General features: G+C 44.4%; 1 protein-coding gene across 3 annotated transcripts in view; it reads right to left on the reverse strand.

The window, feature by feature from the left end:
• Window positions 1-646: 646 nt before the first annotated feature.
• GOLIM4 (golgi integral membrane protein 4) overlaps window positions 647-19,430 on the reverse strand; it is a 29,251-nt gene continuing 10,467 nt past the window's right edge. The window contains exons 2-16 of one of the 3 annotated variants that reach the window (XM_039713671.1): window positions 17,629-17,703; window positions 16,373-16,422; window positions 15,583-15,636; window positions 14,939-15,089; window positions 13,680-13,762; window positions 13,031-13,114; window positions 9,821-9,988; window positions 8,636-8,965; window positions 7,240-7,466; window positions 6,736-6,815; window positions 6,040-6,152; window positions 4,788-4,955; window positions 4,310-4,378; window positions 2,802-2,882; window positions 647-2,481 (exon numbers count right to left, since the gene is read on the reverse strand). In XM_039713671.1, the coding sequence (XP_039569605.1) occupies window positions 2,320-2,481; window positions 2,802-2,882; window positions 4,310-4,378; window positions 4,788-4,955; window positions 6,040-6,152; window positions 6,736-6,815; window positions 7,240-7,466; window positions 8,636-8,965; window positions 9,821-9,988; window positions 13,031-13,114; window positions 13,680-13,762; window positions 14,939-15,089; window positions 15,583-15,636; window positions 16,373-16,422; window positions 17,629-17,703 (1,895 nt within the window). In that variant the 3' untranslated portion in view covers window positions 647-2,319. Of the gene's footprint in view, window positions 2,482-2,801; window positions 2,883-4,309; window positions 4,379-4,787; window positions 4,956-6,039; window positions 6,153-6,735; window positions 6,816-7,239; window positions 7,467-8,635; window positions 8,969-9,820; window positions 9,989-13,030; window positions 13,115-13,679; window positions 13,763-14,938; window positions 15,090-15,582; window positions 15,637-16,372; window positions 16,423-17,628; window positions 17,704-19,430 lie in introns of all 3 variants that reach the window. The other 2 variants (XM_039713670.1, XM_039713672.1) reach the window with 2 other exon arrangements.

Raw genomic sequence — 19,430 nt, forward strand, 5'->3', positions numbered from 1 at the left:
GCCTTGCTGGTGTTCCCCTGAGGGTGCCCTCAGCCAAACCACCAGGACTCTCCTCTGTCTGTAGCGTGGATTTTCCCTCCTTCCATCAGCAGAGCTTCCCCAGTGCCCTCCCCCTGCTCCCTGAACTGGCTCCAGTATTTTGATGAGTCCCTGCCAGCCCTGCTCACGGCTGCTCTGCTGCTGCCAAATCCCAAAGTGATGGGAGTTTTCCCTTAGAATTCCAGCTTCCCCTCTGGCTGGTCCTAAACCAGAGCATCACACAGGGATCACACTCTGAGCTGGAAAACTGAGCATCCCCTGTGCTGTTCATCCTCTGCCCCAGCTCCACTTGGTTTTAGGTCACAGAAACTCATTAAATTCTTGATTTAGCCAAGCATTTGGCATTCCCTGAATTCCAGGGATCCTGTGGCAATGAGGACCAGCTCAGCTACCCCACAGTCCCCTGGGTCTGGCACTCTGACCCTTGTCAGGCACAGAGGTGGGAATATCATTAACAAAAATATTCCATTTCCCTGAAAATGCTTCCAGGGCTCCAACCCTTCCCCTGCCTGCCCCTGCTTCCTGTATTAAAATGAAATCCAAACATATCATGAGGAAAACTGACACAAACCCTCATGCATGTGAAAGATCAGTAACTACATTCTAGTTTATTGACTGCAGTCAAGTTTTATTATGCCTCAAATAATTAAATACTGCAACCATGACATTAAAAATACAGGCCAATTTACCAAAATAATTGTATTCTGAAGATTATGTACATATTATACATTTTACAGTCTCATGTAAACTTTTTTTTTATACATAAGGTAAATCTGATTTATGGTAACTAGAAAACCCAAATACTCACTGACAAAAATCTTCCTATGAAACATAAGCACTGGATCTGGGACAATTAGGAAAATTGCAATGAATGGAAACCAACTATAAAACATAATGTAATCAAGTTAGTAGAAAAATGAATTAAATTACATTCATATAAAAAATTGAACTAAAAACATTGCTATGCATCATTATTATTAAAAAAAAAGGGAAAACCCCCACTCCCTCTCCCTTTATATATTAACACAGCCTTTGATGGGGAGCTCCCCTGTGCCTCATTTCCAGCAATGGGGCACAGCCTGGGAAATCCAGATTCCCATTCTCCTTTAACATATATTAAATAACTAGTGTCTGTACCAATACAAATATTGTATAATTCATGCACTGGGATTATGTTCAGGGTAGCCCACACCAAGGCACAATTTTTGTGTCATTTCCCCCCCTCCCCTCCCCAGGTTTCAGCATGCAGTGCTGGAGATGTTTGCTAAACAACTTCTGTGGGCTTTGGCTCGAGTCCGAGTCTCACCCTGGGGCACACAGAAATCCTTCCAGCAGATTTTGGTAAATAAATAAGGAAAAAGAAGGTAAAAGGCCTTAAGTTCAACATCTTGCACCAACTGTGTCAGCTCAGCTACCACACCCTCCAGGAAACATGGCACTGAGGCAACATCATTCTAGTTCTGGTCAAATATTTTATATATTAACTAGGACAAGGAGATTGCTGCTGCTGTAAATCTTCATCCCTCTGACAGCTGTAGTGTTTTGATTTGGCATAATGGAGCTCCAAGTCTAAATGGGTTTTCAGCTCCCATCCCCTCTCAGCACAGCCCCATTTGCATGAGCAGCCAGGTACTGCCTGTAATTGAAGTACCTGGGAATGCTCATTAAAATAAATGCATAATTGAATCGTATCTAAACAGCTGCCAAAATTAACAGCTGGCAACTTGGCTGCATTCTGAAGGCTTGTAAAATTTGCATATTTTATAACTGTTCTGCACCTAGAAAAGGCCTGGTCCTGCAAAGGGCACAGCCTGTGCTTGGCTTTGTGAGGTTACAAGGAATCTGCAGCCCTTGGTCAGAATAAATCCGTGGAAGACAACGAGCTGGAGTGACTGAAGTCACCTGGATTTAGGCACTAGGAATATTCCTTCAGTGGTGAGTGCACCTGACATGACACCAAACATTCTGTCAGGCCTGGACAAGGTGAAAGTGTATCCAAAATGGCCTCTATAAACCGTGCCCAGTTACAAAAAATCCAACCTAGAGGATGTCTGGTTATGTACAGCCTGGATAGAAAAGAAATCCTAATCTAGAGTATCAAAATACTGCATTCATATAAACACAGGACAGCACCTAATAGAAAAGTAAAAAGTGGAAAACACAAGCTTTTCTTTTCTTTTTTTCTGAAATTAAATACCCTAAAAAAAGTTGGTTTAAAAAAAAGAAAAAAAAACCACAACAGGAATTTGTGTACTGGAAAAAGAAAAATGAAGGGAGGAACTACATCTCCCCTCGTCTGCGAGTTTTTGCTGCAACAGCTCTGCCTTCCTCCTCCTCCTCCTCCTCTTCCTCCTCATAATTTTCTTCATGAATTGCTTTCTGGTTGTTGTCTTCTTGCATTTCTTGCTCTTGGTCTGTCCCTCTGTTATTCTTTTCATCTGCCTGATTGGGGAAAACAAAACAAAACACACTTACTACATATTCAGTGCCAGTTTTCTTATGGCTTATTTTAGGGCAGTGAAATGATTTTCAGCTGGAGTTGGGAGAGCTGATGGGCAGAAACACAAAAAAAAAGATTTTCCAACGCCTCCAGGGAGCAAGAATTGACACAGAGATGGAAGGGTGAGCTAAAGAAGTTGGGGCAGCATGAAATGTTCAGCTCTATGACCCAAAGCAAGCTAGAACAATTGTCATGTCCCACCCCTGTGCCATGACCAGCTGTGGTCAGGGTTTGATCCTGTCCCTGGCTGAACAGAACTCACATTTTCCTCGTTTTCCCCATAGGGTTCCTCAGCATTGTGCTCCAGCTCTCGCTTCTTCTCCTCAGTCAGATCCTCCTGCACCTGCAAAGCACAAGAGATGTTCTGTATGGTTTAATTGCCTTTCAAAGAGTGGCCTGTGGCACAACTGGGCACACGTTCACATATTTTACAGAATATTTCTACAGAATGATATTATGTGATATTTTTACAGAATGAACATCCTAAGAAGAGAGTAGAGAGAGGTTAAAGGAGGATAAAAAGAACCATAACCACCCAACAGTCAGGAAACTCACTTCTTCTGAGAGTATCCAACTTTAAAATACAATTCTCAGACAATCTTTTCCAATGCTCTCCTTGGAAAGAGCAAGTCATGCTCTCTGTGTCCCTGATATTCAGCTTTTGGATCTCTCATTCCCTTCTGCTCTGCCAGCACTCTCCCTCCATTCCATGCCCCACTTCCCATGTTAGGTACAAATTTGAAAGAGGAATGTTTTGAAGTAAACTTGATTTCCTCTTGGGAAGTGCTGCTGTGCTTGTCTGCTCCAAAGAGTGTCCTGAGAGCTGGGCAGAGGCATCCATCACACCAGGGTCACTTTGGGAAAGATCTGAACAGCAATGGATAATATTTGAGTCCACCCACTAAAGGAATGATCCCCACTGCAGCATCTCTTTTCTCTCTTAATTGCTCACTCCACCCCTGCTGCCTCTTCCCTGCTCCCAGGCAGCACAGTGGGCACATCCTTTCTGAGATGTGCACAAATGGCTCCTGGAAGCCAAAGAGCAGCTGCCAAAGGCCAGCTCTGCCCAGTTCCCAGTGGCCTGCTTGGATGTGAGCAGCAGCATTTTGCTAAGTGCATCCCAGCTAATCCAAAGTGCTCCCCATGAGGGAGTGACAGCAGCCAATTCCAGGGCTTTTTTGAGAGGGGTTTTGTGGGAAGCAGAAATGGGAATGAATCAGGTACTGCTGAGGGCTGTGGGGTGGCTCAGGGTGGTGCCTGCACGATGAGCATGATGTGAAGGGCAAAGTCCCTTCCCTCCCTCTCTGCTCCAGCTCCACGTGCTGTCAGCTTCCTGAGCAGCTCCAGGAGCTGCAGCTTGGATTGCTCAGGAGGAGCACAGATAAATCAAAGTCACAGCTAAAGAGTAAGTAAGTGGCCAAGGAAGCAGTTTGCTCAGAACTGCAGTGTGTGATTAGAGATTAATGAGGTTTTCTGTGACCTTGAGGTTTCCAGGAAATTTTCCTTGTGTTGTGAAAGGCTTAATCTTTTCAATTATTGCACAATTAATGCTGTGTCTCATGGAAGACTAATGGATTGCAGCACAGGAGCATGAGTAACCCAGAGTGTATCCAGAAGGGGACAGCAGAGTAATGGCAAAGACTTCCCAGGTTTCTAAAGTCAGACAAAGTGATTTGGGTTCATCCTGCAGTTCCAAAAGACACAAAAGAGTGTTAATGGAGTTGAGCTCTGCTGCCTGAGCCTACACCTGCCTTGGGTCTGTGTTCTTACCTCCTCTTCTCCCTCTTCCTGGTATTGTTCATCCACATTATCCTCCTGCTGGTCAGGATTTCCTGCCATCTGCACAAAGATCACATAAAAATTCAGATCTATGAGCTTGTCTAATAACCAGAGGGCTGAAGATTAAAGCTTCTTGTTCTGGAACTACAGTTCTCTGTAAAGCTGAAGTAACAATAATGGCAGGAGAAGTTTTAGTGCATTCATTAGCAGTAGTGAGAGCCCAGCTCTGTGATTTAAAGTTGCCCTCAATTAAAAAATAGCAGGATGAATATAAGAAAAATCACTTCACAGAATAAAGCATGACTTTCCATACTAAGCAGGAAGACAATGGAATATTCACCCCACTGAAGACCAATGCCATAAAAATTCAGACTCTCTGCCTGGAGGAGTTTACAGCTCCAACACAGTTGAAATGTGCAGCTTTAACCTCCTGAAGGAGCCCTAGAGTGCCTCTTTTGCCTTTACCCACCACCAAGTGCTCCTCCATTCCTGGATGTCCTTGTTTCTGACCCGTTTCCTTGTGCTTCTCATTTTCCTCAGGCAGGTTCTCTTCTCTCTCTTGCTCAGCTTCTTCAAATTCATCTTCTCCCTGATTATTGGGGTCATCAGCAGGATTCACATCTTCCATGGCTGCCTTCTGTAATTTACAGGAGGGAGTGTTAGGTACTTTTAGCCCATGGTCCAGCTGCATTTCCCTTGAAAGAACAGCAGCATGGGCTGTCAGGGCCAGCTCCATCCCCACAGGCAGCAGCTGGAATCTCTGCAGGCTCAGGGCTCACTGAGGTTCCTCAGCATGAGCAGGGACAGAGGTGCAGGCACCTGTCTGCTGAAACCCACAGAATCTGAGCACTTCTGTCCCAGAGGCTGCTGCACAGCTTGTGTCTCCTGACCAGCTGAGAGTGCCTGATAAGGCCATGGGAACAAAGATAAGAGCTGAATGCTCACAGCTCCACAGAGCTGATGGCATCATTCACTATCAGCCTGTCCTGCTCTGTTGACCTTGGCTATGTCTACAAGAAAACAAAACACTTCTCACCTTTGCCAGGCAGAAAAGGAGCATTTTCTGCTTATCATTCAATAAAAGCAGTTTTGTATCTTTATAGACAACAAGATCCCTTAAAAATATTCACTGTACTTAATTTGCTGAATGGGAGGGGAGTAAGGAAGATGCACTTGATGTTGACAGCTCCAGGTAAGCTGGAGCTTGGGGGAAGGCCCAGGGTGATTCTCCTGCCCCAGATCTCTGTGCAGTCGATATCAGGGCTCAATTCAGTGCTGACCTACATCCTCTTTCAGGACCTCTCACCTCTGTACTGAATCCAGCTGGCTACAGAGGCTCTTGAGCTGGCCTTTAATTAATGACAGCATGAAAAATCCCATCCCCTCTCATTTTGACTGGGCACTGCTGGTATTTTTGAAGCCAAATGTACCTGTTCAAGTCCCAGCTAAGACCAAATCCTTTATTCCACTGAAAGCACAGATCAAAGGAATGTGGGAATAAACACCTTGCTTCCCACAAGGGAGCTTTTTCCTTTTTATTTCTTCCCAAATGACTAAGGACACCTTTAAATAGATTTTAGATGTTGTTTTCAACTGTCAAGCCTGTCTTCCTGGCAGACCTCTGCTTATCTCATTTCTATAAGGTGCAATTATGTCAGACGAGACCTGTGGGTTCTCACTTCAGTAACACTGCAACCCTCAGCATCTTAATTCATACTTACTGATTCATCAGCCTGCTGATTTTCTGCCTGATGTTCTGCTTCTTGCTGTTCATTTGCATTATTCTGATCATCATCTTCACCTTCATCCTGGTGCTGGTTGTCGTGTTCATAAGCTGAGGAATTTTTTAGGCGATTATTGTTTTACAGCAGTTTTTAGTTATCCTTTCAAGAGTTTCCTACAGACAAGGTTCCACACATGCTCTTAGCACTGGGCAGCCTCTACATAAACACATAATGCTCACAAAATTAATTTATTCCTAATAGGAAACAGAAATTAAAAGATCAGGCCAGGCTGGATGGGGCATTAAACAGCCTGGGCTAGTAGAAGGTGTCCCTGTCCATGGCAGGGGCGTGGAATGAGTGCCTTCCAACCCAAACAATTCCATGATTCTGTAATTTAAAGAGATCAAACAAACCCATAGGCAGAGCCAGGAACATAACCAAGATCCACGGAGCCTGGTAATAGCAGCTCAGTCAAAAGGGCACTTTTCCTTTCAGGAATGTGGCTATGATCTTTAGTAATTCCCCTATTTCACTCACTCAGTTCAGCCATGGTTATTTGAGCTTCTGGTTTTAAATTGCAAGTTTATGTTTCACTTGAACCCAATCTGGATATGAAATGAATATTAAAGTCTCCCATGCAAAGCAGTACACAGGGAGCCTGTGAGCATGGCAAGGACAGAAATTCTCTCTTACCTCCTTCCTCTTCCTGAATGCCTTGCTCTTCCTCCCCTTGTACAATGTCCTGGTCCATGTGATCATAATGAGCCTGCTGGCTGAGAACGTTAAAAGCAAGCATCATTTCAGTTTCAAAAGTGTGTTTTCTGCTTTAATAAACAAGCCACCCACCTGCAGCTCTGCCTCTCTCAGCAGCTGCCAGAGCAGGTCCCAGTTTCATGCTCTATTATCTGATATTTTCTCACATCACCTTTCCTGAAAAATGCTTGATAGAACAGACTTCCTTGTGCTGCTACACTGACTTTGTGCTGTGTGTCTCTCTGTATGTGGAGTCTGCAGTCCTGAGCCATATGGGTCAGGCAAAGAACAAAGTCAGGACTTGAATTTTATGGAACAAACCTCCAGCTCTTCAAGGCATGAGCCAACAGAACCCCCTGGAAATCTGCCCTCAGGGACAAGGGAACAGAACAAAGCTGACAACATAAACCCAGAGCATGACAGACTCAGGAGGGAGAGCTGCACCTGAGGCGGTTTTTGAAGAGTTTCTCCCCTTGCTCTGCCTGTCTCTGCAGCTGGAGCTCTCTCTCCTGGAGCTGCTGCTGCCTCAGGAGCTGCCCTCTCAGCCTCTGCTGGTGCAGGGTCTCCTGCTGCTGCCTCAGCTGCTTGGCCTCCTCTGCTCTCTGGGCTCCAAGGTGCTGCTGCTCCAGCTGCTGCTCGTAAGCTGCTTTCTGCCTCTTTGTTGGTGTTACCTGTCACAGAAACGTGTTAGTCACAGATTAATCATCCTCTCAGTGATCAGAAACAAGCAGGGAGAAAGCTGTCCAGAGGGAAAAACAAGCTCCATGCAACTGCAGCAAAGTTATTTTGAAGTTTTTGTGTCCCTGTTTGAAGTTAGAACATTTCTTGGAACACAGACTGGAAGTGTTGGGGTGTTTGTGGAGTACAGGAAGAAAGAGGAGACTGTGGGCTAAGGAAAGCAATGCTTTTCCTGTAAATAATAACAAAACCTCCCAACATATTACACAGTAAAAGGAGCTTTTGCTGGCTGATGAGACAGCAAAAAGGTTCCATTGATCTAAGTGGTAATCTCAGGGGGAGCTGCTTTTAGCCTTAAGTGAGACACTGCTCATCTTTTTATACTCAGCAATAACTTAGACTAACTCCAGCCTCACAGCTTAACCCATTGCTGCTGTTCTGACCCTCTGCACCTCTGCAACACCAGCTCCTCATTACACCAGAGTGACACAAAGTGTTTACAAAGCCTACAGTGGGACCAGTGAAATACATTTTCTACTGCAGATCCAATCTAGGATGTAAATCCAGGATTTGCTGGTTTTATTTAGAGCTGTACACTGACTTCCCCTGGCTATTTTAGTCATGTTTGTCTGGCAGTTAAAATTCCCTGTCAAACAACAGTCAGCATTGAGCTGGCAGTGTGTTTGCAGAAGGCAGGTACCTCTGACAAGGAAACACTCTGCAATTTGCTGAGATGCATCAAGTTACCAAAGCAGAGCAGTTCTCCAGCCCAGCCTCCCTCTCACCTGCTGAGTTCTCCATCAGCTACCACGAGCCTCAGGTTTAAAGAGGGAGACAGGATTCAGTCTGCTGCTCTTTTTTTCTTTTTCCATCTGTTGCTTTTTATCAGCAGAATTAATGTTCATTAAGATCTGGCCAGCACTGCAGTACAAGTGTGCTCAAGTTGAGCCTGAATCCTATTGCATCCAAGTGCTTTGAATCCCAAGTTTTCTATAAACATGACAGTAATTTTATCTAAAAAACAGCGAGTGCTCTGAATCCCAAACTCTCTATAAAAGCTTCATTTTGCCTAGAAACAGGTGACTGCAATACAAGGCCAGCAGTTGAAAGAGAAGCCTCCATTTAAACAGCAGATTTAATCAATTAGAAACAAGCTCCCTACCTCTGACTGCAAGTGATCACCCAACATGTTGGTTTCTTCTTCCTTTTGTTCCTGCTTTTTCCATTCATGCTCTTCTGGGGCTTGGTCCTGCTCCTCCTCCAGGTGCTCAGGCTGCCCTGCCTGCTCCATTTCTTCCTCCTCAAGCTCCTTTTTGCGTTCTTCTTCCATCTGCTCTGCCCGTTGCTGCTCATCCTCTCCAGCTTCCTGCTGCTCCTGGATGTTCAGCTCCTTGGCATTCTGGCCCTCGTGAGCCCTTTCCTGCACGTGGAAAGGCTCAGCCCTGTCCTGCTCCTGGCTCTTTATTTCTTCTCTCTCCCTTGGCTTCTCATTCTGCAAAACAGACACAGGATTATGTGTGTACAACACATTTATGGATTCAGTTTCAAGAGAGCCAAGGACAGACTTGGATCCTTTATGCCAGCCCAGAGCTGTTGTCAGGAGAGCCAAATGCCTGCTTTGGAACGAGCTGCTCCTGCCAAATGGGGTCATTACCTGGTTTGTGGCTGTACAGCTACACAAGGTGTTGCACAGTTCCACCACAGAGTAAGTTAAGCCTCATTTTAGTTGAAAAATGAAAAACTCTTACAATTCTACAAAGCCAGCTTTGTGTTTTGGAGCCACAGTTTAGTGCTGGCTTTGGCAGAACTGGGCTCACAGCTGGACTCAAAGATCTTAAAGTTCTTTTCCAAACTAAATGACTCCATGATTTTTATTTCTTGTAGGTTCTGCTGGCCAAAAAATTCTTGTAAAACAAAATCACAACTGGTTTTTCTTAACTTCTTCATTTACTTCTAGACTACACGTTTTCTGCTTGAACCTTGGTATGCCAATTTTAAATACACTAAATTCAATGTGCCACTGGAACCTTATAAAGTAAAAGTTTCTTCAGAACTTCTAAAAGCTTTCTGTAACACTTGAGATAGCTAAAACTTTAGATTTTTTATTTAAAAAAATTAGATTTTGAGTGACTTCTCAAAACAGCTGGCATAAATACACTTAAAACTGGACTAGTCATGTGAGAAAAGATCATCATGAACAGATTCTCTTACCACACAGCAATTAAACCATTCCTCACCGCTTTCCTCCAGCAGTGACAGAGGTGCACAGTCAAACACACCCTCCTAAGAGACATCCAGCACACTGTGCTGGATCAGAGCCACTGCTGGGCTGTCTGGAGCCCTTTACCTGCTGCTGCTGCTCAGCCCCAGCTCCGGGGGGCTCTGGGGGGCTCCGGGGGGACGGGCCCCGCACCTCGGGCTGCTGCTCCTTCCCTCCTTCCTCCTTCTCCACGTCTTGGAAACTTGGGATTTTTTTGAGCGTGTCCTTCAGCTGTTTGTATTCCTCCACCTGAGTCTAAAGCCAACATGTTAATTATAGTGTGTCCAAATTAATTTCTTAATCAAATGTAGTCACCTTGGAGTGAAGTTGCTGTTAGGATACATGGTAGAAAACTTGATTTTTCAGGGAGGAGAAGGGATGGGAGCTTTTAAAATATATTTTTTTCCTCCAAACATTAGATGACACTGATCCATCAGGATCTTTTCAAAGTGCACATGCATACAAAGTGTATAAAAAACATCTCTGTGGGACAAAGAAGAGGAGTTGTTTCATTCATGCCAAGCAGGAGAAGTGTCAGAAGGGGATGATGAAGCTTTCCTGGCAGACTGACTTGAGGGAAGTTGAGAGCACCACAACTTCTCCTTTGCTGGTAGAAAGAAGTGCAGCTCTTTCAGAAACAGAAGTTTTAAAGTACATCTCCATGTCATGAAAATGCCAAGTGCTCAACATTTAGACAGGTGTTAGACAAGACAAGAGCCAACATACGGAACCGAGGCAAGGAAAGTCACAGTGGTGAAGAGCAATGGCAAAAGCAGAAGGGAAAAAAAGAAAAGAAGTAGAAGGAAAATGTAAATTTCTAAAGGCTTCCTGAAATACAACAGTGAAATGTTGGAATTTGATTTGCTGTTTAACTTTGGACAGGATCAGGAAGCTTTAATGAAAATCCAGCAAGGTTGGTACCCCAATCCCTGGCTCTGCAGTAAGAAGATTTCCAATTAAAGAGGATTTTTTGGGGTGGGCAGGGTGTATAAAAGCTGACCAGCTGCACACACAAGTGCCACACCAGAGAATTTCCCTGCTGCTCCAGGGGAGGTGTGGGTGTGTTTAAGAACCTCCACAAGCCTATGGATTCCTAAAACAGAATTGCCCAAAGGGAAAGCAGAGTGCACAGTGATTACTCCTGTCAGTCCAGGGGGATGCTTCTGCTCCCTGATTAACTGCTGGAGAGGACAAACTTCTGAGGAAAAAGGAGTACTTATTGGACACAAAACTAATACTCAGGTCTCTGATTTTTTTTGTCTCCACTTGGTAACCATGCAGAGAGATGAACACACTGGGATATGCTGGAATGAGTCCAGAGGAGGAAGTGGAGAAGCTCCAAGATCTGGAGTCCCTCTGCTCTGGAGCCAGGCTGGGAGAGCTGGGGGTGCTCACCTGGAGAGGAGAAGGCTCCAGAGAGACCTCAGAGCCTCTTCCAGGGGCTCCAGGAGAGCTGGAGAGGGACTGGGGACAAGGGATGGAGGGACACAACAAGGGGGAGTGGCCTTAGGCTGAAGGAGGGAAGGTTTAGATTTGATATTAATAATTAATTCTTTACTATAAAGGTGGTGAGTCCTGGCACAGGCTATTGTGGACTCCCCATCCCTAGAAGTGTCCAAGGCCAGGTTAGACAGGGCTTGGAGCAGCCTGGGATAGTGCAAGGGGGTGGAATCAGATGAGCTTTAAGGTCCCTTCCAACCCAAACCATGGGGTTTAAAGAGTGCTCATCCAGATTCAAGTATTCTGTTCCACTGCAGAGTCACTAAACTGAACATTCTGAGTCAAGGCCACAGCTTAGAAGGTGCTGACACTGGTAGAAAACAGGGTTTATTAAAATATATCATTAATCTGCCTGGCTGGGAAAAAGCACTAAGGCCAAAATGCTTTAAAGATTCAGGTTAGTGCAGTATTGACTACTGGTGTTCAATGTCTAGAACACACCCAGAAATAGAGGAATCATTTATGGAGCTGGGAAAGAATCCCTCGAGGACTTTCTGCAGCTGGTTTGCAGGAGAAACCACACAAAAGTGTGAAATACCTCTGTTCTCAAGGCATGTGCAAGACCCTTGCCTGGAGGGTCCCCACGGGACAAATGTCACAGCCTGGCTGCAGACAGAGGGGCTTTGTGTGACGCAGGCTTCCTAATTAAAGAACTGAATCAAAGCCAGGAGAGTGGGGAGCTTCCCTTTGGGCTTCATGAACCTCAAATCAGCCCTTCCACGAGGTCTTGTGGAATTTCAGATGTTATCAGCACACACCACACAGCAAATGTGGTCAGTGGGAGAAGAGCTCAAAATTAGCTGTCAGTGTGGGTTAGTACTGCAGATTATGATTCTTCAGATACTCAGTCTATGAGGGACCTTCCTGATCTTTCCCTGTTTTTTGAGTATCTTACACATATTGACAGGCACAACAAGCAGAACTGGGAAAAAAAAAATTTCAAAAAATTCAATGCTTCTAATGCTGCTAACGATTTTGTGGACTGTGAAAATGCCTAAATGAAGAAAATCAGTCAGGAATAAAAATAACTTCACACTGCCTCATTGCCTTTCCCTGTGATCTTTCACCAAAAGTCTTCCTCTGCTCCAACATCACTCCCACTTCCAGATTCCCTGTGGCCTCCACAGCTTGTACTGGCACAGCTGACTGAGCCTGCAACAGTTTGTGCTTCATGGGTAGTTCACTTGAAAATGACATTTAAGGAACTGAATGCTGCTGGCTGTTCTAAAAACTGAGTTGCACCTGGAGTTTCCATACCTCCATGCACATCTCCATGTATGTTCTGCTGCTGCACTGATGTGATGTGCACTGCCCAGAGCAGCTGTGGCTGCCCCTGGATCCCTCAAGTGTCCAAGGCCAAGGTGGATGGGGCTTGGAGCACCCTGGGATAGCGGAAGGTGTCACTGGATGAGCTTTTTCCAGAGCACTCTGGAATTCCATGAAAACCTCACAATCTCCCCAGCCACACACAAGAAGAGATCTCACAGCAGCACCCAGGTCTAAGAGATCAACGTGAAGGTCAGAGTGCAGGATGCTCACAGCAGTTCCACCAGAGAGGACAGAGACAGGAAGGCACTGACAGCTCCCAGAGAAGCAGAGACTCCTTTCCCAGGACCACATGCACTGCTGGGCTGGCCCACAGCCTGCTCTGTCCCCTGAGCCCGCAGGGAGCAGCCCCTCTGTGCCATGCACTCCTGGGTCCCCATGCCAGAGGCACATGCAGCGCCCTGCAGCCACGAGAGGTTTGGAGACAGATTTGGGAAGCTGAGAGCCAGCAGGAGCTGCTTTCCTTCTGACCTGAGCAGCAGCTAGTGCACTCTTGTGGTCTTCCAATGTCACCACAAGCTCGTTGTGCTGGGACAGTAAGTTCTTATGCTGTTGCTACACAAAAAGAAGAACATCACACGTTTCACATAAAGTTCATTCTAAAGATCAGTCGGGGGTGGGGGGTTTGAACTAGGAAGATAATTCAATTTATTTTGAAAAGAAAATCCTTAGCTGGAATTTATTTATTTCACATGGAATGCATATTAAACAGGCAGAGGAAGCAAGCACACCAGGGAAGGCAATTTGGAGGCCAGGATTTGCGTAACTAAAATAAAATTAAAAGTAGGGGTAGATGTTGATGAACATTAAAAAAAAAAAAAAAACAGAGATGGAAAACATTAGGCATTGAGTTTTGCCATAACCCGATTTTTAACTTGTAAAACCAAATCCTGATTTCTATACTTTTTATTTTTATTTTATTTCTATACACTTTTTATTTTTTTATGGGCATATATCTAAAGTGCCGGTGGCCAAAGACAAATCCAGTTCAGCCTATTCCTCTCCTTTTTCCCACATAACAGAAACTACAAGTCTACAGAACAGCCTGCTTTGGGCTTGGGAAAACTTGGGAAATTTTTTTCCTAATGATCTTGAAAGTTCTCCTCAGAGCAAGGCCTACCTTGACATCCTGCAGCTGGGTGTGAATGTCTTGGTGAGCTTTTCTCAGCTGCCTGTTCTCCTCCCGTAAGTTATACAGGGATTCTGTTGAAAAGAAATGACAAAAAATACAGAGTTTAAACCTGGCTGGATTTGTAACACCAGGCTAAGCACTAAAATTGAGACCAGAACACAATCTACATAAAATCCCACAGGAGTGCTGTAGTAAAAATTAGGTAGAATAATTGTATAGTTTGTTTTTCTTACCTCTCTCCCCAGCCCTATTAAAAGCTTTCCATTTTCAAGCAGAAAAATCATAACATTTGGTGAAATTTTCTATCAGTGCACCCAGCCTGCACCTGGAATTCTGCATCACTGCTCCTGCTGGGTGCTGCAGACGGCAAAATTCCCTCTGGGAATCTGAATCCTGGAAAGGCAGAGAGGAAGGCATCCTCCCCTCTTTCCCCACATCACACCTGGTGAGTGAGAGTTTTCTGCCACAGCACCCAGCTATTCCTTTGGAAGGGATGCCCAGATGGTTCCAAAAGCTTCTGGGATCAGGGACAGAGGATTCTATTCCCACTTTTTACATGATGTTGATGTGGAGCCAACAAACAACCTCTGCCTGCAGTGCAGACAAAGCTGCAAACAGCTCCAGAACCAAGCCCTGTGTTAGGGACAGGTGGCAGAGAAGGCTCTGATGGACACAGCCCCATCCTTTTGCTCCACAGAACCGTGTAATGAGGATGGAAGAGGCCTGAAAACTGCCCAGAATCTCCAACAGGAAACTGGATGCCAAGAGTAAAAACTGAATTAATCTCCCAAGTGTACAGGTGCAACGTGCTCCAGAGGAGCTGGCACATACAGGGAAAAAGGAGGTATAAAATGTAAATAAAGTCACAGGTGGCACAACTACATCTCTGCTAGCAGTGGCAAATATTCTTAGATTGTCTTTCAGTTACAAAGAAAAGAGGCAAATCTTTTTTCCCAGGTTTATACCAGTCTTAGAATTAAAAATTAAAGACTGACTCAACAACCTCTGACACTGGACAGGCTTTTAAGTGCTGGGTTTTTTGCTATTTCTGTAACCCAGACAGAAACACAGAGCACATAGACAGGTTGCAGAGAAAGGCCTCAGAAAATCATCAATAAAATGGAACTTGTCAGGAGGCAGAAGATGCATGAATGACCTGTGAGTGAGAACAGAGAAAATGTCTCTCTCACACCCACAAAGCCAAACACCCAATTTAATGTGGGCAGCCAGACACAGGTTAAATTTACCCTTCAGCTTGGAGATCTCCTGCTCCTTTTCCTGCTGCAGCTGTAGGTATCTCTCCTTGTGATCACTGAATGTCCTGCTAAACTCCTCTCCCTGTTTTCTGTGATCCTCCTCAAGGTCAGCGTGCTGTTTCTTCAGCTCTTCGTGTTGACTCTGCAAATACCAAGTTGGGACACTGGAACAGCTCTGTATCTGCAAATCTGGCTAATATTGTCTTTGGCAATTTGTTTAGTAAGTGCAGATGAATAGGAAGCATTCATAACAGGAAGGTTATTATTCAAAGCATGCACATTGCAGCTCCTTCCAAACACAAAATGATCTCTGTGATGAGCAGGCTCCTGTTCCAGGGCTGTGTCACCTCACCCCAGAGCTGCACTGTCCCCCTGGGAGCTGCTGAATGTGTCTCAGAAAATCCCTATGTGCCAAACTACATCAGGGCTGCTAAGTCAGCCTTCCCTACAAGTAACTGATAAGATTTAATTACCCACTGGAAAGCCTGACTAGGAAAAACTGCAGGAAACCATCTTTTAACAGTCAGAGGAAGGCACTGTCCACACCCTGGCACTGCAGTGATGCCAGAAGCCAGCAGGCTGTGTCCCCCCAGCATAACCAGTTGCACAGGTGCTCTGCTGTCCCAGTCACCCACCTTCAGCATCTGGTGCTGCACGCTCAGGGCGCTGTATCTGCTGTTGGAGTCTTGCTGGAAAACAAAAGCACTCATGTGAAACCCCCTGACACCCCCTGAGCTCTGCACACGCAGCTTTTGGGAGTCATCAGCCAAGGGATGCAGCTCCCCAGGACACAAATCCATCTCTCCCCTGGCTTTGGAGCAGAGCAAGCTCTCACACTCTGCACCTACTGCAGCAACAACTTATTTTAACTCCTGCTCCTCAGCTCCCAAACTGCTCCCCAGTTTCAACATGAAATAGCCATAAAATCCTAATTTACTTGCTTTATAAAGAGTTCTCTACAGGTTCCTGGGTTCTCTGCCAGATAGAGCTTTCCTTCTGGCACTTGGTGTATAAAACAAAGTTTCTTGATGTCTTTATGCTTTCCAGTTCAAAGCCCATGTGTTAGAAAGCTGTCACTGTTATTTTCCCTGGGGGCTAAGCTACAGAAAGATTTCTAACACCTTCTTATTCCCCTTTCCCCTTAAATAAAACAACATTACGTTTGAACTACCATAATATAAACAGGGGATTATTTTCTAAATTAATTTTCTGGAGAGGTATTAGTATCTCCCACTATAGCTCAAATAATTAGGAATTGGAGAGCACTTATGAATGCAGAGTAGAACTGGGATAAGTGAGAGCTCCTTCAATTAGTATTTTGCAAGATCTCTTCCTTTGAACAGTCATAATTGCAAAGTATTTCCTTTTCCTTGCAACTCAAATAGCATCAGCTATTAAAAACTTGTGCTAGGAATGATGACTTACCCTTCCTTTATTTAGTGTTTCCTGTGCTTCTAGTTTATAAACAAGAAAATCTGCAACATAAAAGGGAAAGTAATGATGAAAAAAAAGCACCAGGAAGATGAGAATCTGTGCTTGAATAACTCGGCTGTTGAGTACATAAATTCTCTTCAACAGCTGAATATTCATGCAGAAATAATTTTCAAAGGATCTTAAACAAAAAAAAAAAAAAAGAAAAATAAAAAGAAAAACAACCTATGGAAAATTTGACAAAATGATCAAATTCTTAAAATGCACAAACTTAAAAAAGTTTTATAAAATATTTTCACTTCAAGGTTTCATACCATAGTGAGAGATGCAGAGCTCAGGCTCAAATCTACAGATGGGTAATTAAATCTGACACATGAACTCTCCCAGCAGAGGCCCAAGAGCATCATTCAAAATGAAAAGGGCATTTATAAACTGTGTATTCTTGGAAATAATAAAACATTTCCTCATTTATTTCTTGACCTCTCTCTGTTTCCAGGGTCTGAAAAGGAGCCTCCCCCTCGGGCAGCAGCAGGACCACTCTACACTAGATGGCACCAGAAACCCAGCAAGACCTGCACGGTGAGAGTCATTCCTCACTCCCTGCCAGCTTTGCTAAGCCATATTTTTAATTCAGCAGCTGAGTCCTCAGTTTTAGGAAGAACAGAGGCTCTACCCTGAAAATAGCAGTGAATTTGGAGGCTGAGGAAACTCAGAGGACTGAATGCTGCTGAACTTCCACAGAGGGCACACAGAGGTGTAAGAAATACAATTTGTGTTAGCCTCACCCACACCTAGAATTCAGTCTCAATCAGGAAAAGGTGTGTAAGCATGTGCTCACCCTGAAGCATATGTAAAAGTACTGATTCCAAGTTTAATTCCCAGTTGATGGAATGCAGGAAAAGATCCCATGGTTTTGGTACAAGCTTTGAATTTTTGGCATGCCAGGACAGGATTTACACGTGCCCATACCCCACATACATGATGGGTTTTTTATGTACATGGATACAAACATATTCTCTGTGTTTATTACTTCATGTTGTAGTCAGCTGTAAATCGTATTGCTTTTAAAAAGATCTGTTTAAAAAGATTAAATAAAAAAGAAATACTAGAAAGAGCAGCACAGCTCTGCCAAGTGGATCCTAATATATTACTTATATATTACCCAACTGATTTAAGATTGAAGAAAAAACATTTGAAATTACTTTCTACTATAATCAAGTTAAATGTCAAAGTGAAAAATACATTTTTACCTTCCTTTGCTTTCTTATGTTCCAGCCTTTCCTTTTGCAGTGACTTTTCTAATCTTGACCGGTGCTCATACACAACTGAAAAGATAAATTTTGTTCACAACTCATTTCAAAAGTAACATACACAAACCTCACCATCCACCCCAACACACCCAGGGAGTGCTAGCACAGAATGCACCAGGAAAATACAAGTGGAATGAGGTCATGGGATAAAGAACTCTTTGTAACCCTTGTGACAGTAACTTTTTCCCTTTTTGCACCCTTTATCGATCCCAAATCCTGGGTTATTTGCATTGCTAACACAGAATGTGATAACCAGGTGAGGGATTTGTTTGTGGAGGCAGCCAGCTCTGGTGGAGCTACCAAAGCCTCTTTGCTTCTCAGGAATGCAGGGACATTTTCCACATTTCCATCCTCCCCTGCCTTGTTTGCACAGAGACAAGGAAATAAGACAGGGCAGCTCTGCTGCCAGACAAAGTGTCACAAGCAGGGAAGGAAGATGCCCAGGGGCAGGACAGCTCCAGGAGGGCAGCAGGGCACTGCTGCCTAAGCTGAGGCATGGGGAAACATGGGAACCACCCTAAATTCTTCCAAAAACTGGGAGTACAGTATTCCTCTGCACTGCCTTCCAGCAAAAATGACTCCCAAGGACTGTCCTGTGCTTCCTCTGATCCTCTGCAGACACCATCCCAAAATGGGGTTTACATTCATGACTTTGTTTGTTGTATCCAGGTGTGTTTAGGACATCCAATGTCCTCTGGCACAAAGTTCCCCATCTGGCTGCCAGTAAAGCAGGATTTCATTCAGCCTGTGCTTTGGACATGGAGTTTGGGATGTGGCACATCACCCCCTGTTTACCCTTTCCTCACTTCTCGTTATCTGAAACAGCCAAGTTGGCAGCAAAGATATCCATTAAAACTCATGGAAATGTACAATTATATGTGTTTAAGTTCAGTTTAATACAAGTATCTTTCACTGCCCAAATTACAGTTTGCATTATTTTAATGAATTATTAATTTGTAATAAAACAATGAGTGATTTTTACATCAAAACCAGGAAACTCATTTTTCTGAGAATAAACCATTGATGAACACAAGCCTTCAACAAGAAGCATCACACAAAGATTTGTATCTTAGCAGCTACAGAAAACTCCTCTTGCACCTTAAAACATGTTCTTAATTCCACCAAGGTGCATTCTGCAGCCTTATCTATAAGTGTTTATGTTTTAGCTCTGAAGCTGGATTGCTAATCAATCCCTGGCACCTATCTCCACTTTGCTACTTATCTTCTAAAGTCAAGGGCATCAGTCAAGATGAGCCAATGTATCAACATCCTCTGGCAGGGAACCAGCAGGAATGAATATTCAAAAAGTCACCAGCAGGCTTGGAGAAGGGGTAAAAAAAAAAAAAGGCAGCACTACACAGCACTACAGTGATGGTTTTATTTCAGCCCTCAAGGTGGTGAATGCTGAATTATTGTGCAAAAGGAAGAGTGGCAGCAGAGCAGCTCAGGAGAGCAATAAAAATCCATAATGGGCTTCCCCTCCCATGCAATCAGGGTGGAACAGGGTTTTTGGCAGACACACGAAACCACAAAGAGATTTGGAGGGAACATTTTCCATTCCACTTCTCCATCTGCAAGTGCACCTTCCACAGCTCCTGCTGCTGCTTTAACAAGTGTGTCTGTGGGGGGGAACCCTGCACAGCAAACCCATCACAGGGGCAGGAGGCAGGGGCAGAGAAGGCAGGTTTGGGGTTTAGGGACCTCTCAGAGCTCAGAGAATCCCTGCTGAGCTCAGGGCTCCA

This window comes from Passer montanus, unplaced genomic scaffold, assembly GCF_014805655.1.
Source record: "Passer montanus isolate IOZ18808 unplaced genomic scaffold, ASM1480565v1 scaffold29, whole genome shotgun sequence".
NCBI classification, from domain to species: Eukaryota; Metazoa; Chordata; class Aves; order Passeriformes; family Passeridae; genus Passer; species Passer montanus.